Raw genomic sequence first — 26,648 nt, forward strand, 5'->3', positions numbered from 1 at the left:
CATGTTTTATTTAAATGGATATCCTTTTCACTTTTTCAATAAAGTCTTAAACACCTTCATGGCTGATGAACCAAAACACACGCCTGAAGAAGTAGATTTTAGTTATTTCATTAATATACCCTACCTAGGAAAAGATTCAACAATTTTTGCGAAAAACCTAGCTAAACTTATAAAAAAGAAATTTTCATGTGACATTCATCCTGTGTATAAAACATTTAAAGTGCACCAATATTTTCAATTGAAGTCGCCTATCCCCTTTGCTCTTTCTTCAAATGTTGTGTATAAATTTAGTTGTTTGCGTGACGCAAACCAGACATACATTGGTATGTCAACCAGACATTTGTTGACAAGGGCCGGGGAGCACTTAAACCCAAACCTAACAACTAAAAGTGCAATTAAAGAGCACATCGCCTCTTGTGAAACGTGCACTGACAATGTCTCGATCGACCAATTTAAAATCATCTCTCGAGGCAGATCTGATTTTCAGACTAAGATCATGGAAGCCTTAAGAATCAAACGTAACAATCCATCTCTCAACCGGCAATTATTCGCCTGTGGCTCATCGTTCCTTTTGTGTGTGTTCTAATTGTTTTGTCCAATGCCTGTAGTCTACACCTCACGTGATCTGTTTCCCACCGCATAATTTACTCGCAATCATTCTCGTATCATTTGTTCAGTTTGTGCTTTCAGTCCAGAGTGTCGTTACAGTTACAGTGCATAGTCAAATTTATCTTACGATTTTTCATTTTATGTATTGCAGATTTAATTCCTGATGAGGACACACGTACGTGTCGAAAACGTTTGAGTTTATTTTATTTAATTATGTTATATTTTGTGTGAAATAAAGTATGCTAAACCCGCTAAAGTTAATATGTTTTATTTCTCTATGGTTCAACAAAGCAAACTCTCTACCAAAGCTTTATCAAATCAAGACATTTTTAAGAAAAACACACTACATCCCATGAATACGTGTTGGCATATTCAAGTTCTCTGGCCCCTTGGAAAGGTTACGGGCCCCTAAAATCATCCCAGGCCCGTTTCTAAAAGTACCTCCTGGACGCCCCTGTCAACGCTATACTTTACACATCGCTGCATGAAAGTGATAAATAGTAATCATCGTGAGGTGACAGATTTGCGCCTTGGAAAAGCTGACAAAGTCAATTCGAAGAAGTCAGATCACGCCGGTTTTTTTAAGTTTGTCAATGTGACGCAACAACATCCCCCTTTAACTGGATTAAACTGGAAATGAAGTGGCAGACGAATATCCGCTGCTTACTTACTAATTGACAGCTTTGGAGGTTTCCTGTCAAATTTGGGACATTTAACAGTGTGGTAAACATTTCTTGCCAGAAAAACTAACTATAAATTTTGCAATTCTCCTACCTGATAGGTTTATTTATTTGTATTGTGCGTAGAATTGAAATATTCACACAAATCTTTTAGTTGACAAATAAAACCGATGTATACCAGTACTTTTGACAGTTTGTGTTGGTTTAACTGCTGTCGTGGGACTTTCTTTTAACACATTAATCTAAAGTTATCATAATTCCAAATGACGGCAGCTGACTTGCAGGCCGTATTTGGTCATTTTGTGTTCTTCTTTGTCGTCCTGTCTAGCGCTGAGATTATTACGTAGACTAACAGGAAGTATTGAAATATCAAGTGGCTCTTTTACGCATTATTAATCGTCTAAACATTGCACCTAAGGAAGTAATCCACCGTAGTTTGTACTCTCCGATTATTTCTTTCTGCTGTTTTTGTTATATTAGGTTCTATATAAAACATGTCAATAAAATGCAGAGTGTCTCAGGTAAGATTTTCAAAATCCACCATCCAGAACCAAGTAGTTGTTCTCATCAGTTGGTAGCACTCCAGGCTCTCTTGGGAGTGGAACTAGATAAGCGTTTTCTTCTTTTTTGTCTGCACTCCTCTGAGTACTACTTTCTGAAAACAACAGTATACTTTGAGAAAACAGAATAACATGAAAAAGTCGCTGGCTTTAGAATTGTTATAAGAAAGTTTGTCTTAAACTTGATGAAAATGAAACACCACGATCATTTTGAATGGGTCTGAATGTCTGTCGCACATATCAATTGCTCTTTGTACAATTTAGGCTGTTTTACAAAAAAATACAATTCCAAAAGCTACTATCTCACTCTCCAATATTTTTTTCAAAATTTCACCTGTGTCATCTGCTGATTTCGTCAACGTTTCGTTTATAACCGAACCCTGCAGCGCTTCTTCTGGAGGCAAGTCGGTGACTTGAGCTTCCATCGTTAAAGTGGGTTTCGAACCTTCAACAAAATGCGCAGCCTATGTATTGTACTTTTATTACTTCAACGTTGTACACCACATAAAAAGCCAAAGGAATCTTATCGTGATGTTAAAAACTATTTTGATGTTTAAATAAACATTCTTTTTTTAATTCAATACTTGGTAGGCTATAGCCATTGCATGTGATATAGGCTAGTTATTTTATTTAAAGCTTAATCGTTTTCACAAAGTATAGCTCAAATTAGCTGATCAAATCTGCTTTAACTAGACGCCCAATAACGAGGACAATAAAACTGATTTTTAAAAAATGTTGTATTTACCGTTTCGTTTCGAAGTTTGTCGTGGGATTGTCGGAATTGTTTCTGGTACGATGTAATCTTGGTCCATTCCTGTTTCCCGAACTATAATTCAATGCACATACAAAAAGATTCAATAAACAAATAGAAATGAAAAGTCGTTTAATTTAAGAGATTTTTTTAAAGTAAGTGGTTGTGTTGTTTCATTACTAAAATGTTTTTTGCTTTTGAAACACCATGATAAAAAACAAAATCTTTATTGGTCGTGTTTGGTTTTTAGTTGTTGTCGCCCTACAACTGGCCGCGGGTCATACCAAAGACATTACAAAACGGTACTGATTGTGTTCTTTCTTATATAACGCAGTGAGGTTGTCGAGTAATAATGTGATGATATCCTAAATATGATGTAAATATTAAAAATGAGCCCCGTCGCTAAAAGATCTTCGCAGTTGTAGAGCGACAATAAATAAACCAGAACATTATTATTACATTCACATCTGTTGAATTTAAACAAGGGTCTTCGTCAACATATCAACGCAACAGCTAGTGTTGAACCAGGGTGCAATTTCAAAATCAAGTTGAAAACCCTAAACCTAAACTTAAAGTTGTGTGCGAAGAAAAACCTATCAAATTCGAGTTTACAAACTCGATTAATTTTGATAAAAACCATTTGTCTAACTTGACTACAAATAACTACGTCAGGCCTATTTGACGACAACTGCAATCAATTTTCAGGTTCATGAAAAATATTTAGTCTGTCCCGTTAGCTCAGTGGTTACGCGCCTGGCTCAAGATCACGCGGCGCTGGTTCGACTCTCGGGGTGTGCGCTTGAGCAACTCATTCCAGGACTGCTTTCCATTCAGCGGCACCTAGTAAATGGAATAATTTCCCAGCAACAAGACTTCAACAATCGGAAAACTTCACTCTGCCAATCTCGGTAACCGGCCCTGTGTCAAGAGCCTCTACAAGTATCCAAAACTTCCAGGAATAACCTATCAAAGCTTTGTCAGTCCGAGGATAAAGATTTTAAACCAACCAGTCAATTGTCTAAAAGTGAGCTGCATTTATAATTACACCACAGCAACGATCATGACTTCCCAATACAGCCACCACTCCAATGGTTACAACTTAGCAATAGAGACAAGAAGGTTATTTTTACTTTGGTGGAATTTGTTTAGAGTTGACATCTTTTTAGAGGGTGACCTCGGGGGAGGGAGTGCTGGTCCGACTGTTTCGTAAACTCCAGAACATTGGTTCGAAGAAGTGATTACTCTTTGCTTCTTTTTTCTGCAAGATGGGACATTTTCAAAATTTTAGCCTTTCAGATGATGGCACTTGTCTTCAAGCAAAAACTAGCAGACCATTGTCGATATTTGATTCGGCTCTTGCTGGATAAATGATGCCGTGCAATTACAATCGTTAGAAAACAAATTTCCTATTTATAAAACATTTAAAATTAGTTCGTATTTTCAACTAAAGTCCCAGACGCCTTCGTCTCTCTGCTCAAATGTCGTATACAGTTTTACATGTCCGTGTGATTCGGCATTGACGTACATCGGTATGTCCACCAGACATTTGACCACGAGAGTACGGGGGCATCTGAACTTTAGAGACTTAAAGAAAAGTGCCATCAAAGACCATATCATGGATTGTTCTTTTTGCACAGATCGAAAATTCTCTACTAACTCATTTAAAATTTTACGTAAAGTCAAATATCAATTTGACACTAAAATTCAGGAAGCGCTGTTAATCAAACGCTACAACCTTAATTTAAACAAACAATTATTTGCTGGAGGCGCCTCCATTCTCCTCAACATTTACTATAGTTGTATCACGTACCCCGTGGTGCAAATTCTTTTGTAACTTAGTCATGCAGTTGCCTTTTCCTAATGTAAGTTGTTTTCCGTCTGTCTGTGTGTTTTCCACACTATTGCTTTTAATCGTTGCGTGTTTCTTGATGCTTATAGTTAGTTGTTCAGTGAGTTAGTTACGGTAGTTATTTTCAAGAAGTTGAAATTTATTGTATTTTATAAATATTTGCAGATTCCTGATGAGAGCTTAAGTTAAGCCGAAAACGTTTGAATGTTAAACTATTTTGTAAATATGTCAAATATATACTGTTGTAATGCTCAACCCTGTGGTATTGTTGTGTCTTGCCTGTCTTTGGTATAAAAAAGCAAACTCTCTCCCGAAACTAAATTTCACAAAACTTTTAAAACTTCAGTTTATTTGTAATCTATAGGATCCTATTCAACGTTAGTAAGAAAAAAGGTGACTTTAAAAGAAGACTGAAAACTTTTCCCATTGTTGTTAAACCATCTAAGTCTTGCTTACGTGTCGTGCTTCCGCCTTATCAACAATATTGCCACGACGACAAGAGCTATGCACACGAACGCAACTGATCCGATGACTGCTCCAATCACCGTGACGTTTACTCGTCGAGGAGGAGGCCTTAAAGGTCTACCAGGGAGGGGGCGAGGACTAAATGGAATAGTTGTAGTGTTGTAGACATTGATGAACCTTCCAGAGCACTGTCTAAGTCAGTGTTTCCCAACCTGGGGGTAAATTACCCCCTGGGGGTAATTTGCCTGTTTTCGGCGGGTAACGAGACCGGAGGTTGTAAACATTATAAAAGCGAAGGAATGGAACAGTCGTCTTTACAAGGAACTGTGCAAGAAGATGGGAGAAATATACGAAGTATTACTGTACCACACAGAAGTACGATGGCTGTCTCATGGCAAAGGATAACCCGCCTGGTCGAACTTCGTGAGGCTGTCCATGTTTTTCTGATAGAAAAGAAGTCCGACTTAACTGAATACTTCTCTAACCAACAGTGGATTTCCCAGCTGTGCTACCTGGCTGATATCTTTGGTGAATCGAACAAAGGCAATCTTTTAATTCAAGGCAAGAATGTAACTGTGATCGACACCAAAGTAGCCGGAGCAGCATTTATCGCAAAGGTTAAATTGTGGAACAAGCGAGTTGGAAGAAGCACAGTTTTAGACGTTTGACATGTATCTCGGAGGCAATGGACTTGAGTTGACAGCGGCGTTGAAGAAGGACATAGCTGACCACTTAGGCCAGCTAGCCAAAAAGATGGACAACTACTTTCCGAATTTGAACACGGCTAGTTTTCAATGGTGCACTGAGCCCTTCACATGTGATGACAGCCAGGTGAATGATGACTTTTCGGCCAAAGAAGAATTTATCACTCTCCGAATGAACAAAGCGTTGAAACTTGATTTCAATGGGAAAGGCTTAGAAACCTTCTGGTTTAGCAGACTTCAGGACGCACCAACATTAGCGACACGGGCATTAAATATCCTGACATCTTTTTCAACAACGTATCGCTGTGATCAAGGATTTTTAACTGTCTTGGGAAGGAAGACAAAGAAGCGCAATCGCCAGGATGTCGAAAGCGACACAAGAATTGTCCTCAGTAGCCTACCACAAAGCCCAGGATCACAAAGCTGGCGCCTGAACTCCAGGCCTGACCTTCGCATTGAATGTTTACCACGCATTGTTATCTTGTATTCAGTATTGTATTGCATTTTGATTGTCATAGTTAGCCCTTTGAAATAAATAGCAATAAACATTTTTGTTTTTGAAAATTGATCGTGGGGGTAATTGGCTCACTTCAGGGTGGAGATTAGGGTAACAGCCAAAAAAGGTTGGGAACCACTGGTCTAAAGTCGTCGAAGTCGGTCATGGCAAGTCGAAAATCACTTCTTATATTGTCTTATTTATGTAAGATACAAAATGTATTTCTAAGGCAGCCACAATTAAATATTGTCTCCTGGTAGGCTACTGCCAGATTATATAAACTAACCGAATAGAATTACTTGAATTAAGCACAGAAAAACAACAAGACGGGAAATCACAATCGCTAATCAGTATTGAGAGGTATAGAGGCTAATCACTATAGAGAGGTCTGCAGTATGATTTTCTAGTGTTGTAAATTGTAATGGAAGGATTAAGCAGCATCTAAACAAGCAACTACAAGAAAAGACTACTTCTGTTTTTTTCTGGCTTTTTAAGTAACAGAAGTGACTACTTCTGTTACTTCTGGCTTTCAGCTTTTGTAACTTTTCTACCTTATTTGCTACTTTGATTTTTTTATTAACTGACTAATTTTTCTTTTTTTTATCTTTACTGATATTAGAATTATTTAACCCACCAACCCAGCTTGGTAGGTTAAGTAAAAAGCTAATTGCGGAGTTGCGATATTTTACAGTTCAGCTAAAGAAGAATATCCCATCTTACAGCCTGCTGGATTCAAAAATTCCCGATTAACTAAGTTTATCTTGCATAATGGAAATATCTCACATTCTCATTTCAATTAAAGAAACAATAATAATACATTTGTATTATGTGTGGACTCAGCTCAGAGCAAAGTCATAATAACTTTCAAGTGCTAAATAATTGAATTTCTTTTTTGTAGTTTGTGATTTTAAAGTCAGCTTTAAAGCTTTCTGATTTTTTTCATGGTAAGCTGCCACAAGACCACCAGAAATGACAAATAGTTTCTCGTTTATGTTAAAACAACTTTTTTAAGGTATCTGATCTTTAACGAAAAACCTTATCCAATTTCGAATTCAATTAGCCAGACAAGGTCAAATAAATCAAATGTATGTAAACGCATTCTTATGTTAAACAATTTTAAAATGTCCTTGTTTTCTCAGAAAGGGATATCTTTGTTCAACAGGATGCTGAATAAAATATTAAGCACTTTGCGAATTACATTTTACCAATTTAATTAAACAAGTTTCAATATCTCAGGCCTACAACCAATCTATTGTCCAATTGTAATCACCATTTTTTCTACTGACAAAGCTACATTTTTGCTATTGTAAACCGATAAGAGTATTTAATTTTGAGAAAACCTATTCTGTATAGTTCAATTCTAACACTTTTTCAACCTCCTGAATACTTCGATCTGCTGAAGCGGGACCTGTTGTCAGAATGCCTGTACATTTTTTGCTTGCAGCTAACGTCAAAACAAGATTTTGCTAAATGAAGAGCTGTCGTCAAAATTTTCTACTATAGGCTACTGTACATAAACCAACAAATTGATTTGTCACTATAGTCACGTATTTTGAAGCTAAAGATTTTTGCCAAAGCGTTTAGTGTTTATCGTTGGAGCTATTGAGGAAAAAAACTAGTAACATGGCAATTTATCGGATTTTTTGCCATTTTTTCTCAAAACGTAGTTGTCTTAGACTGCAATTCAATAGCTGCTGGTAAACAAAATTTACAAAATTTTGCACTACAGTGGGGAATCTTTATCACCTTTGTCCCCTAGCTACTTGAATTATTCTGAGTTTAAAAAAAACCATAAGTGCTAAGTTTTTAGAAGTATTTGAAAATCTAATCTATAAACTATTAGCTTACGTGGAGCAATGACTTTGTAAGCACTATACTTCTTATAAACCATAAACAGACATAACTCAGCAACAACACTACATTTAACATTATAAAAACAAAAAACAAAAAGCGAACGTTTTCGGCTAGTCATATAGCCCTTTTCAAGCCTATAAGAAAATACATTATTAAAAGAAATGCTAAAGAATCATATAGTATCACAGCAAAAATATGGTCAAAGCTAAACATTTGAGAAATTGCCTCGCTCACACAAAATGATAACTGAAAATTACACAGCACAACGGGTCAAGTATTTCAGAGGTAAAATTAATTGATTGTTCAGACAAGGACTCAGGCAGATTACGCAAGAAAGACAGAAGCACAAGAGATAGTGGCACAAAACAAAGTAAATGCGAGAAACACAAGACGTGATAATTCAATCAAAAAACTGCTAAAAGGTAAGAAGCTCCGCAAGCAAATAATTGCCTGTTGAGCCCTGGGTTTAAAGATTTGATGATCAATGCCTCGTGAATCTTGGTGTCGAATTCGGACAAACACTTACGAACAATTTTGAAAGACTGCAAAGACGGTTTATTGTTAGAGCACGATTGGCAGTTTCTAATATGGTCTTTAATTGCACTGTTTTTATTAAAATTAGCTAAATTCAGCTAAATCCGCTTATGTTCTAACGTCGTGTATAAGTTCACTTGCTCGCATGATGCGAGATCGTCATACGTTGGTATGACCACACGACATTTGGTGACGAGAGTGGGAGAGCATTTGAATTTAGCTAATTTTAATAAAAACAGTGCAATTAAAGACCATATTAGAAACTGCCAATCGTGCTCTAACAATAAACCGTCTTTGCAGTCTTTCAAAATTGTTCGTAAGTGTTTGTCCGAATTCGACACCAAGATTCACGAGGCATTGATCATCAAATCTTTAAACCCAGGGCTCAACAGGCAATTATTTGCTTGCGGAGCTTCTTACCTTTTAGCAGTTTTTTGATTGAATTATCACGTCTTGTGTTTCTCGCATTTACTTTGTTTTGTGCCACTATCTCTTGTGCTTCTGTCTTTCTTGCGTAATCTGCCTGAGTCCTTGTCTGAACAATCAATTAATTTTACCTCTGAAATACTTGACCCGTTGTGCTGTGTAATTTTCAGTTATCATTTTGTGTGAGCGAGGCAGTTTCTCAAATGTTTAGCTTTGACCATATTTTTGCTGTGATACTATATGATTCTTTAGCATTTCTTTTAATAATGTATTTTCTTATAGGCTTGAAAAGGGCTATATGACTAGCCGAAAACGTTCGCTTTTTGTTTTTTGTTTTTATAATGTTAAATGTAGTGTTGTTGCTGAGTTATGTCTGTTTATGGTTTAAAAGAGTTACCTCTCTACCCAAATTCTATACTTCTTAGTTTCTTAAACTTATGATCTATTATTCTATTCTATAGGCCAGTGGGTCGCGACCCAAAGTTGGGTCGCCTGATTATTTTTTTGGTTTGCTTGTTTTTCGGGGGTATTGTATCTTGGGCGAAAAAATAACAATAAAAAAATTTTAAAACGTGAAGAGATCGATCACAAAACTGGAAAATATAAACACAAGTCATGAAGCATTTCATGTCGAGACATCGGAAAGTTTTGTAGCATGATCGTAGTGCAAGAAGTTTTAACAGTTTTCGTTTTTATTATTGTCAATATTATTATTAAATGTAAACCCAACAAAAATTTCAGTCTCAAACGTTAATTAACTTTCCAAAATTACTGGATATACATTGCAACGTGCACTATATGTCACAAACACTATATAGGTCAAAGCATGACAAAATTTTCCACACGTTGGGCCACACATAGTCTGATGTGGTAAAACGCATCAAAAACAAAGCCCCAAGTGCTGTATGGACTCATTGCTTTCTCCACAGAGAGGCCTTTGTTGCAAAAAAAGCTGTCTCAAGAGCGCCACAAAGTGTTGAATGATGTTGTGAAGTGTGTAAACTTCATCAAAGCAAGTCCACTAAATCGGGGTTTGTTTTCGTCTTTGTGCATTGACTGACATGGATTCTGATTATTATCAAGCATTGCTGCTGCAAACAGAAGTGCGATAGTTGTCACGAGGTCGTGTCCTGAAGCTATAGTTTGTAATTTGAGGGAGGAGATTGCTATCTTCCTGAGGCAACAAAACTTGTGAGATTAGCCGAGAATTTTTGCAAGAAGATTTCAACTCAAAAGTTGCTTACCTTGCCGATATATTTCACTTTCTGAATTCTCTAAATGTATCTGTGCAAGGCAACGGTTTTACGGTGATTGATCGCGCCGCAAAAGTTTCTGCTTACTACAAAAAAACTCATATTCTGGAAAAGTTATGTCACCAGAGATGAGTGCGATATATTTCCTCAGCTAACGCAATATATTTGTGGCAAGGACAAGGCTCCCGAGAGAAATTTGAACTGGTCGGGAAACAATACGAAAAATGGGCCAAACAAAAACAATTTCCAGCAAAAATAAAAGCAACGAATTTGTATCATGCGTTGCATCATATCTCTTATGCTGAACTTGGCCTACTTTCCTCAGCGTGAAATTGAATTTTTTGAAGTTATGGAGTTTTACGAATCGTTATGAAAAAAACTTCTTTCAATATGAAAATCAACCAAAATCACTCGACTACACTTGCAGCAAAATTGCCATTGTTTCTCACTATTTTGTCTAGAAAATTTGTAGTGGGCCTACATCAAGGGTTCCCAACCTGTGGTACGTGTACCACTAGTGATATGCGAAGGTGTTTCAGGTGGTACGCGGGTAGCTTCCGTTTTTTTCTTAACTTTATATTTTTTTTATCTAGTTTTGTTTACAAGAAAAAGAAATTTCCGAGCTTATTCTTATTGTTACGAAACTATTCCTGTTGTTTCATATTATTACGATCTTCAAAATACAGTTCAGTTCAGTTGTTTTTATTTGTGACCATCAAAGCAAAAACAATACACGTCAACATAGCAAAGGTCTAGAAAAAGGTAGAAGCTACAAAACGCGAACGTTAAAACGTGTTCGTGACCGAAGTAAGTTATTGAGTTGAAAGAAATTTGGCACGGTCGCAACACCTTCAGAAAAATTTAGGATAGAAAGGAAATTAAAAAACAAAATGATACAAACAAAAATAAGAAAAAAAACAAAAAAAAAACAACTTATTACCCCGTATAGCTTTAGCTGATATTTTCAAGATTTGAACAAATAGAGTAGGCTATAGACAGTTGCTATGAAGATCGGCCATGGTGCGTTATCAAGAGTGCTGATGGTCGTGAGGTGAACATGTCATGTCAATTGTCAACAAGGAGCACAGTTGCTTTGAAAAGCCATGGGCTACAAACAACGCTGCGGGTCGCGGGACAGTGGGCGTTAATTATGTCAAATTATTGCTCTTGATAGATATCATCTACTTCTATAGCTTTTATACTTTTGTAGCATTCTATTTGTAATCAAGCTCATTCTATTTGAATAAGGTTTCTAGTAAATTAGTTTGTTGTTAGTTTTGTTTTGTTAATTTAAAAGACTTAAAATGACTGGTGCAAGAGCGAAAAAATCAGAAAAAGATGAAAGTGTGCTACTGCTACAAGATATTAAAGAAGAATTGAAGGAACTGAAAGCTTCTCTGCAGGGCGTAGTGAGTGATGTAGGATATATAAAGGAACAACTGGATGAGACAAGAAAAGAGTTAAAAGAGGTCAAAGAAGAAAACATCATTCTAAAACAACTAATCAACAAATACATTTTCACAATTGACAAACTGGATCAGTATGGGAGAAGAGAAAACCTAAGAATTTTTAATGTTGAAGAACCGCATGAAGAAGGTGATGATGGAGAGGAAGTTATAATAAAAATTAGTAAAGAATTGGGCATCAACCTTTGTAAGGAGGATATCCAAAGAGCACACCGTTTGGGCAGGAAAAAACAAATTTCAAAAAAACCAAGACCAATTATATTGTACGTTTCGCGTCATACAAGAACAGAAATGAAATTATGTTCAAGAAAAAAAAACCTGAAGCAAGGAAATGTTCTTAACAAGATCCCAAGTTCTTTTATCACAGAAGATTTAACCCCATTGCGTGCTAAATTATTCCATTATGTTAAAAATTGTTGTGATGAAAGATTTTCCAAATGTCATACAAAAAAATGGAAAGATAATTGTTTTTGAAGAAAGCGAAGGCAGATGGTATGTTATTGAAACTCCTGACGATTTGTTTAAAATGAAAATTGATGTTGATTTCAAACTGTTGAACTATGAGCCACTCAAGCATAACTTGAACTCATAAATTTTTTGAAATTGGTGATTCTATCCTGAAATCTCCTTTTCTGATAACTATGGCATCCAAAAATTCTTGTAAAGTTTGTATCAAACTATGTAAACCAAAGCAAAGATTTGTCTAATGTAATATTTGTGATTATTGGTTACATTTAAAATGCATTGGTTTAACTTCTAAACAATTTTCTATACTTGTGAACAGTAATCAACCTTTTTTTTGTGCAAGTTGTTTACAGGATGGGTTACCATTTCAAAGAATTTTTGATAATGATTTGCTAAACCTAATTAACATTGATGTTGATTGTAAAGTGAAGTGTCACACGACAGCAACTGCCTGGAATCAAATGTTGAGGATAACACTGGTCTACACAAAATTTCAGGTTTGGGTTTTGACAACCCATTTTAGCTAATTTTGGGGCGCTGAATCCGAAAATAAACTCAGATTTTCTCTATCTCATCACGTTTTTGAGATATGAAATATCCCTAATTTTTGAAAAAAATCAATTTTTGCCCCCCCTCTGTTGTCAAAACAAAGAATTCTGATGCAATAAACACTGTTTTACCTGCAATAATCTAGCTTTAATTAACAAACAAGCATTCTATATTATATTCACACAAATTTGCGTTGTCTTTATTAAAATTTCATGCCTTGGAATAAAAAATAGGCATGCAAAAGAGCAACCGTAATAACATCAAACGCTACATTATGCTGACGAACATGTCGATAGGACAGTGACAAGGTATTTTCTGAATTATAGCCTACAGTTCACACAATATGCACATAGACATTCCAATGGAGTGCAGAAATTCTGAAGACACACACAGAAATAGCAAAGTGCCAAAATAAAGATTGACTCAAAGGGACTTGGGCAGGGCGAGTTCAGAAACAGTCAAAAAAAGAGCTTTCATAAATATGAACTCTTCACTTATCAGCTTAAAAAGGCTCTTTTGAGGGACTTTCTTTTATGAGCAGCATCTGGAATTTCTCTTTTAAAACTACAACAATAGTCGGCCATCATGACAATCCCACCGACCTTGATAACGTTCCTGCATAATTTTAATATCCTGGTGGAAACGTTCACCCTGTTCTTCACTAACTTTCTCAAGGTTTTCTGGAAACTCATCCGCATGGCTTTTCAAATAGTGAACTTTGATGCTCATCCTGCATCCCAAATCTTCAAAACTAAGCAGTAGCTCCCTTAAAAGATCTTTATAATTTTCTGCTTTTCAGTTTCCCAAAAAATTTCTCACAACAGCACCGAAAGCATTCCAAGCTCTAGCCTCGAATGGCAACATTGATTTTACAAAATTTTCATCCTTTAACAATTGCCTGATTTGTGGTCCATTGAAAATCCCAGCTCTTTTTTTCTCTTCACTGAGACCAAGAAAAGCATAACATATTATATATACTTAAAACACTCTCCTTCATGATCCAAAGCTTTTACATATTGTTTCATGAGACCAAATTTGATGTGAAGAGGAGGCAAGAGGATCCTTTTGATATCAACTAACTGATCACGTATGATATTTTTGTTTCCAGGTGTCAAGGTGAGCCTTGGAGGCCACTCTTCTTTGTTCCAGTGCTGATCCTTGGCCCTGCTGTTCCAGTAGCATAGGAAACATGGGTATTTGGTGTAGCCACTTTGTTGCCCCAGCAAAAAGTTTACCATTTTTAAATCTACACAGATGAGCCAACCATGCTCATTAGGGTGGCTCTTATTTGGCAAAAAATGAAAAAAATATGAATTTTGTGTGGGACACCCTTTTAAAAGGTGAGGTTGTCAGAAAAAATAACTCCTGCAAAAAATTTTTGAATTTGAAATTGATTTAGAGGTGGCCCTCCTCCCCTAAAGTTTTGCGCCCTCCTCCAAAATACCAAATCTGCATATCTCAAAAACTGCTTGAGCTAGAGATACGGTTTTTGTGTCAAAAGATGCAGAAAGCATGATTTCCTATCTGCTTCCTGAACAGTGATTGCGTCTATCTTGAGTAGAAAAGCAGTTATTTAGAAAAAACCTGTTTTCGGTATTCTAGCACAAAACAGTGCTAAACAAGTATTGTGGCCCAAGCTATTCAATAAACAAAGTTCATAAACTAACCTGTAAAACTGGTAAAGCAATAAACGAAATAAGTATTCCTAAACTTTTATGCATTCATGCATAGCTAAAATGCCCGTTTTTTATCATATTCCTTGGAGAAACTCCTGAGCGTGGAATCCGCTTTCAAGCTTCAGGTGCTATGCATCGCACTTGTTGGATGGCGAAGGCGATTTATGCAAAAAGCTTGGTCTGCATTTATGGTATCTGTCCGAAGAAATGGTTGGTCTAGCCTTGTTTGACTCTCGATTGTCTGTGGAAAGTAAAAAGCTAATGGTGGCAACCATGTTAGATGAAACAGGAGAACGTCCACCAAGGAGACCAAGCATCAAAGTAGATGCGTTTCTTAGCAATAAGGGTCTAGATCAGTATTGCACCTCTAATTCAAAATGGCTTCTTCAGCTGTTGGTGTTGGGTGAAAATGAAGCAATAATTATACTTTCAAAGGATCCTGCTCATTGGACTGAAGATGGTGCATTTATTCAAGCTTTACACATGGCGAAGGGACTTTCAGTAGTCAATGACAGAGCAGAGAGAGGAGTTGCTCTAAGTCTAATCCAGGATTTTAACAAAATCTTAACTGAAGATGAGTACCAACTTCAGTTTCTTTTGCAAGTTGTTACTGAACACAGGAAACTGTTTCCAAATTCCAACAAGAACAATATTGTCTATTCTTCTTCGTTTAAACTTTAAACCTTCTTTGTTACTCCAGGGGTCAAGGGCTCTGTCTTTTACCACTCTTGGGCAGTGGCGATGCTGTTTAGATGCTTGAGCAGGTGTTGAGCAGCAATCCTTTGATTCGTCCATTGATCCATTGATTCGTCATCCAGTTCAAGCAGACCACGCACACCATTTGGTGCAGTTACAGATGGTGTGGTCTGTGGTTTGTTCCTCTTTGCCACACTCACAGATTGCGGATGGAGCCATCCCCCATTTGTGCATGTTGAAGCGGAATAGTCTGACTCCAGTAGGCTAGCCCAGTACGCAGGCGGTTGAGCCGCACCCAGGCCTTCCTTGGCAAATTATCCATTCCGGTTGGATGGGGGCTGGTGTCGGAGATACAACTTTAGAGTCTTGAGGAGTTCTTCTTTCACTCTGAGCTCCATTTGCTGTCCTCCCAGGTAGCCGCGCTGATGGATTGGTCTTCAGCGGTTTTCATCAGGAGTTGTGCGTCACATACAAATGGGTGTCTCGATTTCAGTTGCCGAGGATGCTCGATTGCTCGCTCACAGATTCGTAGAGATTTGAGTGGAGCAAGTGGTTGGGGTTCGTAGTGCGGCGAGAAAGAGACAGGATGGCTTCTTCGCGACGAAACTCAGCTGGTTGGTTGCCTGCAAGGACAGGGAAATTGTCCGATGGTGTAGGTCGCAGACATCCTGTCACGATACGCAAGGCAATATGTAAAATATTGTCAATAATATCGCTTCTTCCAGTATGATACTGACCAGAATTACATTTTGAAATGAATATCGTTACCAGTGTTCCCTCTAAGGTGCAAAATTTAAGACAAAAAAAAAGAAATTTTGTAGACGGTTGCGTGGTCACAAAAAAGGTTGTAAAATCAAGATTTGGTCAAATGCGTTTTTTCTAAATAACTGCTTTTCTACTCAAGATAGATGCATTCAATGTTCAGAGAGCAGATAGAAAACCATGTTTTCTGCATCTTTTAACACAATAACTGTATCTCTAGCTCAAGTGGTTTTCGAGTTACGCAGATTTGGTATTTCGAGGGAGGGCACAGAACTTTAGGGGGGGAGGGCCACCTCTAAATCAACTTCAAATTAAAAAAAAATTTGCAAGAGTTATTTTTTCTGACAACCTCACCATTTGAAAGGGTGTCCCAAGCAAAATTCAAAAACTCAATTTTAAGAGCCACCCTAATGCTCATGGTACTTTAACTTTTCAAGAAAGGTTTTGATGTCCTGATACTCTTCTTTCATTGTCACCGAACGTCCTATCGGAATAGAACCGTACACGTTACCATTGTGAAGTAGAACATACTTCAAACCTCGTTTGGAGCTATCAATGAAAGTCTCCATTCGTCTGCATCATACTGTGGTAATCCCATTTCTAGAAGAAGCCCTTCTATGTTGTTGCAATAAACGAAATTGGGCCCCTTGTTTAAAAAGTTGGCTCTTTTTTGGCCCTTTTTGAACGTGCAGTTGGCTCCTTGCCAAATTTACATCTGGTAACCCTGCTGCACAGAGATAGCAGCTGACCCACAGATAACGCCTGAGAAGCCAAGACATGGAGTTCAAGCCAGCATGGAAAAACTCAACGCTACCAATCTCCATTATGTCCTATTACGATTATTATCATAACAGGAATTTTTTTTATTTTAAAGGAAATCTGAACCAATTTATGAATTTAGTGTAAAAATATCTCTATGTTTGAAAGTTTATAGCTGTCAGAAAATAATTTTATTTGACATTTTACTGCACTAAAAAGGGTAAAAATTGGTCAATTTCATTAATAATGGCAACGATAGAAAGAAAACTTGATGTGATAGAGAAAATCTGAGTTCATTTTCAGATTCAGCGGCCCAAAGTTAGCCAAAATCAGTTGTCAAAACCCAAACCTGAAAAAAAAAGTTGAAATTTGTAGACCAGTGTAATCAACCAAAATGCTCAAAAAATATAACAAACCAATTAAAACCAGAACCAAATACACAATATTTTAACTATAAACAATTGCAAGAAACTGTTACAAGTTTCAACAGTAGTTTGTCTTTGTTTCACTTTAATACAAGAAGTCTAGGGAAAAACAAAGAAAACATTGAAGAATTTATTCAACTTGTCAATCATTCTCCTGATATTCTTGCCATTTCAGAAAGAAAAACTGGTCCCATCTCGTTCCTTAATTATTCCTTACCAGGCTATGTCATGCTACATAAGGATTCTTGTAGCAGTGCTGGTGGTGTTGCACTTTACTTAAAACAAGTCAATATATTTAATGAGCGAAAAGACCTTTCGATTGATATACTCAATTGTGAAAACCTTTGGGTGGAAATTGTGCAAAAAAATTCACCGCTTTTTCTGCATTCAAAGACAAAATAATTGATTCTTTAAACAAATTAGAAAACTCTCGATGTAAATACATAATTTGTGGAGATATAAATATTGACTTGTTAAAGGCTGCAAAGTCTCCTGCAGTATTAAATTATAAAGAAGCCCTTGAAGCTGCAGGCTGCCAGTCATTGATAACAAGTGCAACTAGATTTTGTGGAGAATCTAATCCAAGCCTACTAGATCACATCTACACAAACATAACTTGTCACCAAAATGCCTATGGCATTTGCTTACATGACATCTCTGATCATTTACCTATTTTCTTATGTGTTCAAAATAAAAATGTAGTGTGTAATTCACCCACCAAAAAAATTCGAAGCTTAAAAAACTTTTGTCGACAGCTTCTTGTGCGATTTAGAGTCTAATTTTAATGAAGTAAATACTGATTGTGATGATGCAGACAACTTGATGCACTCTTTTATTATGCGATTTTAGTAACACTAGATAAACATGCACCACTTAGAAACATATCGAGAACTGAAATTAAGCTCTCTAACAAACCATGGATAACAAAAGGCATTCATAAATCTATAAAAAACAAAAAACAGACTATTTAGATATTGGATAAAAAATAAAAATGAATCAGCAAAGAGGAAATACAAAGCATATTGCAATAAGCTGAATCATTTGAAACAATCACTGAAAAATCAACATTATATAAAAAAGTTTGAAGAAGCAAAAAGCAGTGTTGTACGCGTCATTCAAATAAATTGACGGCGTCAGCGTCAGCGCGAATTGCCTAAAAACTTTACGGCGTAAAGTACTGCGTAAGCTCTTAAAGAAATTGACGGCGTCAGCGTCAGCGCTAATTTCTAGCGCTATTTTTTGCCGGCGTCTCATTGTGGTTGCAGTTCCTAAGCCGAAGAAACCCCCAGGGGACCCGAAGAGCTACCGTCCAATCTCTCTGCTCTGCATCCCCTTCAAGATCCTCGAGAGACTCATCTACGCCCGTGTCGAACCAATAATAGATCCGCAGCTCCCCCGTGAACAAGCTGGTTTCCGACACGGACGATCAACCGTAGATCAGGTCACACTTATGACCCAAGACTTTGAGGACAGCTTCTCGGTTAAGAAAAAGGCTGGCGCCGTGTTTGTTGATCTCACGGCTGCCTATGATACCGTATGGCACAGCGGCCTTACCTGCAAGTTACCCCGTCTGCTCCCTGACAGACACATGGTCCATATGATGATGGAACTTGTGCAAATCCGAAGTTTTACCCTCACAACTGGTAGCGGTCGTCAAAGCAGACTACGCCGACTTAAAAACGGCGTCCCACAGGGCTCAGTCTTGGCTCCTCTCCTGTTCAACATATACACCTACGACTTTCCCTCCACCATCTCCAGGAAATATGCTTACGCAGACGACCTGGCACTCCTGCACTCAGCAGGAAATTGGCAGTCAGTGGAGAGGAACCTCAGCCAAGACATGCAAACACTATCAGCATACCTCCAGAAATGGAAGCTACAGCTCAGCAAGGCAAAGACAGTGTCGGCGGCCTTCCACCTTAACAACCGGGAGGCACAGCGTGAGATAAACATCAACATTGATGGGGAACGCCTGCCCTACTGTGCCGAACCTACATACTTCGGCATAACCCTGGACAGGTCACTCACGTACCGCCGGCACTTGAAGTCACTGCGCAAAAAACTATCTACACGCGTCGCACTTTTGAGGCGATTGGCGGGTTCCGGTTGGGGAGCTGGTGCTAAAACTCTTCGTACAGCTACCCTAGCCCTTGTTCATTCCACCGCTGAGTACTGCGCGCCTGTCTGGTGTCGTAGTTTTCACACCCACCAGATTGATACCGCCATCAACGACGCACTGCGTACTGTTACTGAATGCCTGCGTCCCGCTCCAACGGACTGCCTACCCATCCTAGCAGGCATCCAACCCGCTGAGCTACGCCGTAAAGGAGCCACAATTTCTCTCGCTCGCCGCGCTCTGGACCCCGACCATCTTCTCCATGCAACATTCAAGCGACCACCACCTATAAAGCAGCGGCTGAAATCAAGACGCCCCTTTGTGCCTGCCGCACAACAACTACTTAAGAATGCAGAAGAACTTGGTTTAAGTGCGGCACACTGGACGAACCACATGTGGAACACGGAGTGGCATAATCACACCTCCACGCTCCGTGACTTCATACCCGACGCCGATCCCCGTCCACCAGGGATGTCCCTCGCAAGGCTTGCGTGGGTCAGGCTTAACCGCCTGCGAACTGGCGTCGGCCGCTTTCGTTCGGACATGCACAAATGGGGCCTGGCTCCTTCATCAGAATACGAGTGTGGTGCCACAGAACAGACCGCAGACCATGTCATCCACCACTGCCTAACCCACCGGCCTCCACACGGTGCGCATGGTCTCAGGGTCCTGGACGACGAAACTGCTGAGTGGCTGAAGATTTCCTGCCCTCCAATCTAGCCTGGAAAGATCTCTCATACGCCATCATCATCATCACCATCATAAAACCCGTCAGAACCAAAAGAATGATTTATATTTGCCTTCTGCAACGTCAAACTCTGGTAAGAAGATGCTATGTTTTAATGGAGTGAAACTATGGAATCAAGTACCAAAAGAAATAAAAGAAAAGTCTTATAATGTTTTTAAATTTAAATATAAATGTTTATTAAAGAATTTGTACAATGATCACTCCTGAAAGGCATCATCCGCTTATTTCTCTACACAGTTTTTTTATGTTGCCCTGTGTTATTCCATTGTGAATGTATTATGTAAAGTGCTGGTATTGTGCTATATATTATATATGTGTTAATGTGCTTAATTTTGGGTCTTTTGTTTAAATGTTTGGATGGCAGCTGACTTTGGTGACCTTTTGGTCTTTCGCTGCCATCCTTGTTATGCGAATTATTTGTGTTTATTGTGTTTTTGCTTTTTGTGTCTTTCTTTTTCGCCAACAAAACAAAAAATAAACTGAACTGTAAATAAACTGAACTGAAATAAACTAGTTGTAAGCTAAAAATAGATCGGAATAAAATGTTCAATAACGGTTACAAGGAATGTTCTCCAATAAATTCTGGCTCAGTGTGGCCTCTTTATATTCAACGCTAGCTTCCCATGCTGTTCTACAGCTACTGATTTTCCCTTTTACGTGAGAATGTGAGCAGGGATTTTCAGTCAAGATGAATATCAAGTCAAAAAATCGAAACCGACTAGGTGCGCCCGGAAATTACTTTCGATGCGCTGTTGGCAAATTTACACCGCGCATCGACCAATTGGTGGACAGTAAATAAAAATCTCGTTAAATTTATTTGTGGTGCTTTAGTGTTATTTAATTTAGTAGGCCAATATTATTCTTCTGAATAAAATATGATTGGATCAAATTAGTTGTTTTGCAATTTTGCAAGAAGTGGTACGCTTGGCAGTACAGAGCGTCCAAGTGGTACCAGATCGTAAAAAAGTTGGGAACCCCTGGCCTACAATCAGTAGCGCACCCAGCATGGGGCTAAGGGGGCTCAAGCCCCCCCCCCCAAAACCCACCACCAAAAATGACTTTTTTCTGTGTTCCCCATTTATACCTTTTGCTTACGGGTTAGATATGAATAAGACACAACAATACAACAGGGCTGAGCACTATAACAATATATTTTACATATTTACAAATAGTTTTAACAGTCGAACGTTCTCGGTTTAACTTAGGCCTAAACCCTCATCAGAAATTTGAAAATATTTATAAAAATGCAATAAACTTTAACTTCTTGAAGGTAAAATTAGATTAGGAAAAGGCGACTACATAAATAACTACAAAAAAATTTGCACCACAGGGAACGTGATACATCAAGCAAATGTTGAAGAGAATGGACGCGCCTCCAGCAAATAATTGTTTGTTTAAATTTGAGATGTAGCGTTTGATTAATAGTGCTTCCTTTCATAACAGTGAATTTTGGTGTCAAATTGGGATTTGCTTTTGCGTAAAATTTTAAATGAGACAGCAGAGAATTTTCGACCAGTGCAAAATAAACACTCCATGATATGGTCTTTAATGGCACCTTTCTTTAACTCCCTAAAGTTCAGATGCTCTCGTGGTCAAATGTCTGGTGGAAATACCGATGTACCGTACGTCAATGCCGAATCACACGGACCTGTAAAACTGTAGGCTATACGACATTTGAGCAGAGAGACGAAGGCGTCTGGGACTTTAGTTGAAAATACGAACTAAATTTGAATGTTTTGTAAGTAGGAAAAACGTCCAAATTTACTCTTTACAAAATTATTGTTTTGTTTCAAACTGTTTTCGCACTTATTTGTGTTGGCAAACGGAAATCTAATTCTATTTTGTCATACATGACGAAAAAATCGAGATCTATAGAAGATTGCAAGAATGGACGTAGGGATAAGGATGCTGATGGTGCTAGTAGCATGGCCAGGCGCGGATTTATGGGGGGGCAAGGGTCCCCCCGAAATTTTGTGAGGAATTGTTGAAATTGTATATTTCCGTATCAAATGGTTTGATATGCTTCTAAACAGCTGATCTTAGTCCCACGGCGGACTTAACTTATCTCGGGGGGGGGGAGGGAATATTTTTTGTTATTATTATGGTTGAAATTATCCATCGATCAGACTCCGTTATTTTCTTTCATACAACTTCAAATACATTTTAATAGCAACATTTGTTGGAGCTGACTCAGCTACCAACGTTGAACCAAATGACGTCAGTTGAAACAATCTGAAATCTTGAATGGCTGTTTTATAGTTTTTAGTCTTCATTATGTCTTCATTAATGCGGTGGGATGGCGCAGCGGGTAAGGCGCTCGTTTTTCCAATCATGCAATCCTGGTTCGACTCCCGGCTTATGCTGGTTGTTGACAAAACACCGCTCACCTCTACCCAGGGTGTAATAAATTAGGTGGGCGTAGTTGCTGAATTAAAGGCGGTCGAGAGAAAGGAACTGGCCACCCTACTCTCGTTAGTTCCGAAGGCTTAGTATAATGAGAACCATTATCTTCTCATCACCCGATGCTTGGATTCAAGTGTGGGACTCACCTTTACCTTTTTTAGTCTTTATTATAATTTCAATCAATTACCATATAAGCCTGCAAACATAAAAATATCCAATTGGTCATGGACACTGTATACAGGGTTTTAAACCAGATTTCAAGTTTACTTTGCATGCTCAGCAATTTTTATTCAAGCAAAATTTATTTTTTAAACATTCACAATTGATGAAAATAGCTGTTTTAATGTCTATTTTATAGCATATCGTATATGTCGTAGTATCATTGTTCATATCTGTTTAATCTTTTTCTTTCTTTTTAATTGATTTTTAAATTTTGTGCACCCCCCGAAAAAAACTCCAAGATCCGCGCCTGAGCATGGGGTTTACTTAGCAAACTTCTAGTCTGATTGAGAGAACGAATCCTGATGTATCGGCAACCGGTGGATTGTAAGTGCTTTTAAATACATACTGTATTAATCTAAAGGATGGGCATTGGCCTATTGTCACTGTCACTATTGTCGCAAATCACTCGGCCTGCATTTTTGAATTAGTCCCCCCCTAAAAAATTTTCTGGATGCGCTACTGCCTACAATATAGTCGTATGGTGTGCACATCGGATATGTGGTGCATTTGACGCTTAAACTAGTGTTTATATATCGTCACAAGTGTGAATGCTACTGCTCCATATCCGCCACTGATTGTGTTGGATGGGCAATCCTTGACCAGTTGATAGACGTCCTGAATGTTGGATTTGCAGTGTGAGCATTCAGGGCTGCTAGAGTACCCCATCTATGTATTGTTTAAGTAGTGCGGGCGTGTTTGCTGATGATCCTGTTAGCTGTTACCCATTCTTGTCTGTTTGTTGTGTAAAATCCTGAAAAAGCCGTTGTTTGGTCGGTGATAACGTCTCCTTCCCTTGACAAGTCGGCGTGCCAGGCCAGTATTAGTTCCAATCATGGTTCGAATCGAAATTGTTGTAACTAATAATTTTAGTATAGCCTAGATGGAGAAAAAATTGTGAGCACACAATAAGCTGCAGGCAATGAAAATAGCTCAACAAAGCATGCAATCCACTCCGGACCGTTAGCAATGCAAATTTGTGGATTACATCATCAAATGTAACGTCTGATGTGGTGTGCAACATGTGGGCTACTGGCTGTTCAATTGGTTTTGAGTCATGGTTTACAGATATTCTTTACAAATTTGAGTGTGCTAAAACCACGTTTTCAACACACAACCGTTGGAGGTACCGGTTTACGTAAACGATCCTCAACGCAACAAAAATATTTGGAAAAATGTTTCGAAAGTTGCGATTAATGATTTCTTTGAGAAAAAATCATGGGTGATTGCAGGTCAAGTTTTCTGTGTAGCTTTTTTTTTAAAGTAGGCTACCAACTCATCCGAAATGTCATTATTCTTTAAATTTGTTCTACATGCTTGCAACTGCATATCAGACATACGATGAAGTTTCCATAGAACTTCAAACTAATCGATGATGTGTTTGAGTTTCTTGATATATCTGTTACTAGACTATCAACAACTAGCTAGCGCATCTTTTCCAACATAGCCTGCAATAGAATAAATTTCGTTTGTATGATTGAGCGGATGAAGCGGTTTGAAGGAGCGTATAGCCTACCGTCCCCAGAAAATCTTTTTCTTTTTAATTCATAGTTCCCACAACAAATTTAGCTTGCGAGTAGCCTACTCTTTCCAGCTTTCTCTAATTTTTTTAACATCTTCCTGTAATTTCATTAAATTCATCAGCTGATTGTCCATTGAACAGTCCTTTCGCTGTATGAAGAAGTTAGTGGAGTGAATTTCGTTTAGGACTGTGATCCACATAATGGCATAGATTTAAAACTGTAGGCTGCAAGTACAGTAGGCTGCATAACGGGACAGCTTTCTTTAGAATTTCCTTCTGGCCGGTTACAGTAGGGCATAGGCTAGCAGAAGATTTTACATATTGAAGCAGTTGAACATAGCCTGCCTAAATACGACAACGATTTGTTCCTGATGAGAAACAAATCAAGTAGCATCTACAGTACAATACAGTATGATAAAAATAGTTGAAACTATAAATTTCACCCAAAAATTTGTTCATTTTTAAGTTGGTACATTTATTTTAGTAGCAAAAATGGGCCCCCCTCAAAAGTGAAAAAACGAAAAAGTACTCGTTTTTCCTTTACAATGTTATGCTAGGGGGAAAAGTTGCCCGACTTCCCCCCTCTCGGAGCCCCTGGGCAAGGAACTTGATATTAAGAAAACCATAATTGGACACCTGGAACAGTTTGCCAAAAAGTTTGTGCACTACAGTCCTATTATGGAGAATCTCTAACACTTAATAGCCAAAATGATTGGATAATTGATCCATTTGTTGGAAAAGATCTGCCTCAACTTCCCATCCATGTTGCAGAACAGTTTATGGACTGGACATAACGACAGAAGCAGCAAATCGTATTTCTTTTGCGTCCTTCAAAGACAAACACCCCAAAGATTTTGCAAACATCCACTTTTGGGCTTCCATGTACAAAGTGTTTCCCACAGTTTCACAATTAGTGATTCAAAAACAGATTCCATTTGCAACAACTTGGCTTTGTGAGACTTGAGTTAGCGTCATGTGTGTATTGAAAACAAAACAGCGAAACCAGCGGGAAGTTAAAACCGACATGCCACTATGCCTAAGCAAAATAACGCCTCGATTTCAAAAACTCACTGACAGCAAGCCAGCATAGTTATCTCATTAGTGATTTGATAAACATATTATTTAAAAAAAAAGTTACTGCTTTTGTAGTGCTGTTTGTTTGCAACGCAATCTTGTATGGCTTTCAAAATAGGCTACTACGACAATTTGCTTAGGTCGCAAGATTTTACCGAACTGAATTTTTTTTTTTAATTGGTAGCCTTAAAAACGAATTGGGAACCACTGCTATAGGCTATTATGGGCAGCTTTTATTCTGCACGTTTTTGTGGCTTCCGCAAAGCAACTTGACGGATCATTTCAGCCACAAATTTGCAGACATAGGTTTAATAAGAGCTCAAACAAAGTTTCAAACTGATTCTTTTGGAATGCAACAGAAGCAAGCCGGACAGCAACTTTGTAAAAGGTACCATAAAAAATCCCCTTTGAGCAATGGTTTGACCAATCAGAGCGGTGCTGTTCAGTGGAGCATGATGATAACGTCACAAACATCCATTGTTACTGAGCAATGGACTAAACAACAACTGCAAGAATGAGTGCAGGAAAATAAAGTTAAAACTAGATTCTTAAAAAAAAGAGGAGCGATTACTTTCAACCCATATCAACGTAAAGTCAATCGGACTGACAATAAAACTGCTGTAAATTTTACTGTACTATGTTATTGATAAAGTTGTACTAAAAAGGGTTCAATACCCGAAATCGCGATATACAACAGAAGAATTTCAAATTGGAAAAATGCAACAGAAGAATTTCAAATTGGACTTTGTCTTACTTTTATGCATGGACTCATACAATTAACATGTACTCTAAAAGGTCGTCATTTATATGACAATATTCGTATTTTTCTTAAAACTGGATTCTATTTGAATAAGGCACTAATGATGCTCTACAGTTGCAGCCGGACATCGTGTGCATTATTTATCCGCTTAAAATATGAACGCTAAACTAACGTGCTACGTCAGTGAATAGTCAAGCAATCAAGCAAAAAAAATACTGGAATTAGTCACCAAACAGATTTTTCGTAAACCTTCATTGAGGCTGTTGGCACTTACTCTCTTCTTCGTGGTAGTTTGGAGCGGTAGATATAGATGACGACAATGATGATTGTGATGCAGACAAACAGGACACAGCCAACAACGATTCCCAAAATGCGAAAGTCCACCCCAGCTATTTGTGGATTGTTATCATTATTGTCGTTGTTGTTATTATTGATGACTTTTTCTTTCAGGTCAAGGGTTTCACTGGCAATGACACCTAGAGTATACAAAAACTTAGTGAAACTGAATTCAATGTAACGTGAAAACAATCACAACCCCTATCAGCATGGCAACCTTGTTACAAGAAAGTATTGACTTGACTAAAGACATTTTAAAGCAACGGATACGAGTTTATTATGGAATTACGAAATATATTGCTTGACTTCAATCTTTTGGAATACTGAACAAGATTATAAAAAGGTCGGATAAGTCTTATCCAAATCCATTACAAACAAACAAGCTACATCATACAGCAAATCCAATCCATATGTTTGCATTCAAAATTATCCAAATTGACAAGTGCAGTTGAACCTGATTTAAAAACGCAAATGAATTTTCTTTGTTAGTT

At 37.9% G+C, this 26,648-nt stretch overlaps 1 protein-coding gene across 2 annotated transcripts; it reads right to left on the reverse strand.

Annotated features, from left to right (window-relative positions):
- Positions 1 to 1,417: 1,417 nt before the first annotated feature.
- LOC145765888 (uncharacterized) lies at positions 1,418 to 26,283 on the reverse strand. 2 transcript variants are annotated; one of them, XM_082577554.1, is made up of 4 exons: positions 26,096 to 26,283; positions 2,595 to 2,675; positions 2,184 to 2,294; positions 1,418 to 1,944 (listed from the first exon to the last, which is right to left on the reverse strand). In XM_082577554.1, exons 2-4 carry the CDS (start codon positions 2,659 to 2,661, stop codon positions 1,820 to 1,822), a joined length of 303 nt encoding a protein of 100 aa, XP_082433680.1. In that variant the 5' UTR covers positions 2,662 to 2,675; positions 26,096 to 26,283; the 3' UTR covers positions 1,418 to 1,819. The 2 variants fall into 2 exon arrangements, with proteins under 2 accessions (XP_082433680.1, XP_082433679.1); XM_082577553.1 differs by lacking the exon at positions 26,096 to 26,283 and adding an exon at positions 3,731 to 3,852.
- Positions 26,284 to 26,648: the final 365 nt, after the last annotated feature.

This window comes from Aplidium turbinatum, chromosome 3 (genome assembly GCF_918807975.1).
Source record: "Aplidium turbinatum chromosome 3, kaAplTurb1.1, whole genome shotgun sequence".
Taxonomy (NCBI): domain Eukaryota; kingdom Metazoa; phylum Chordata; class Ascidiacea; order Aplousobranchia; family Polyclinidae; genus Aplidium; species Aplidium turbinatum.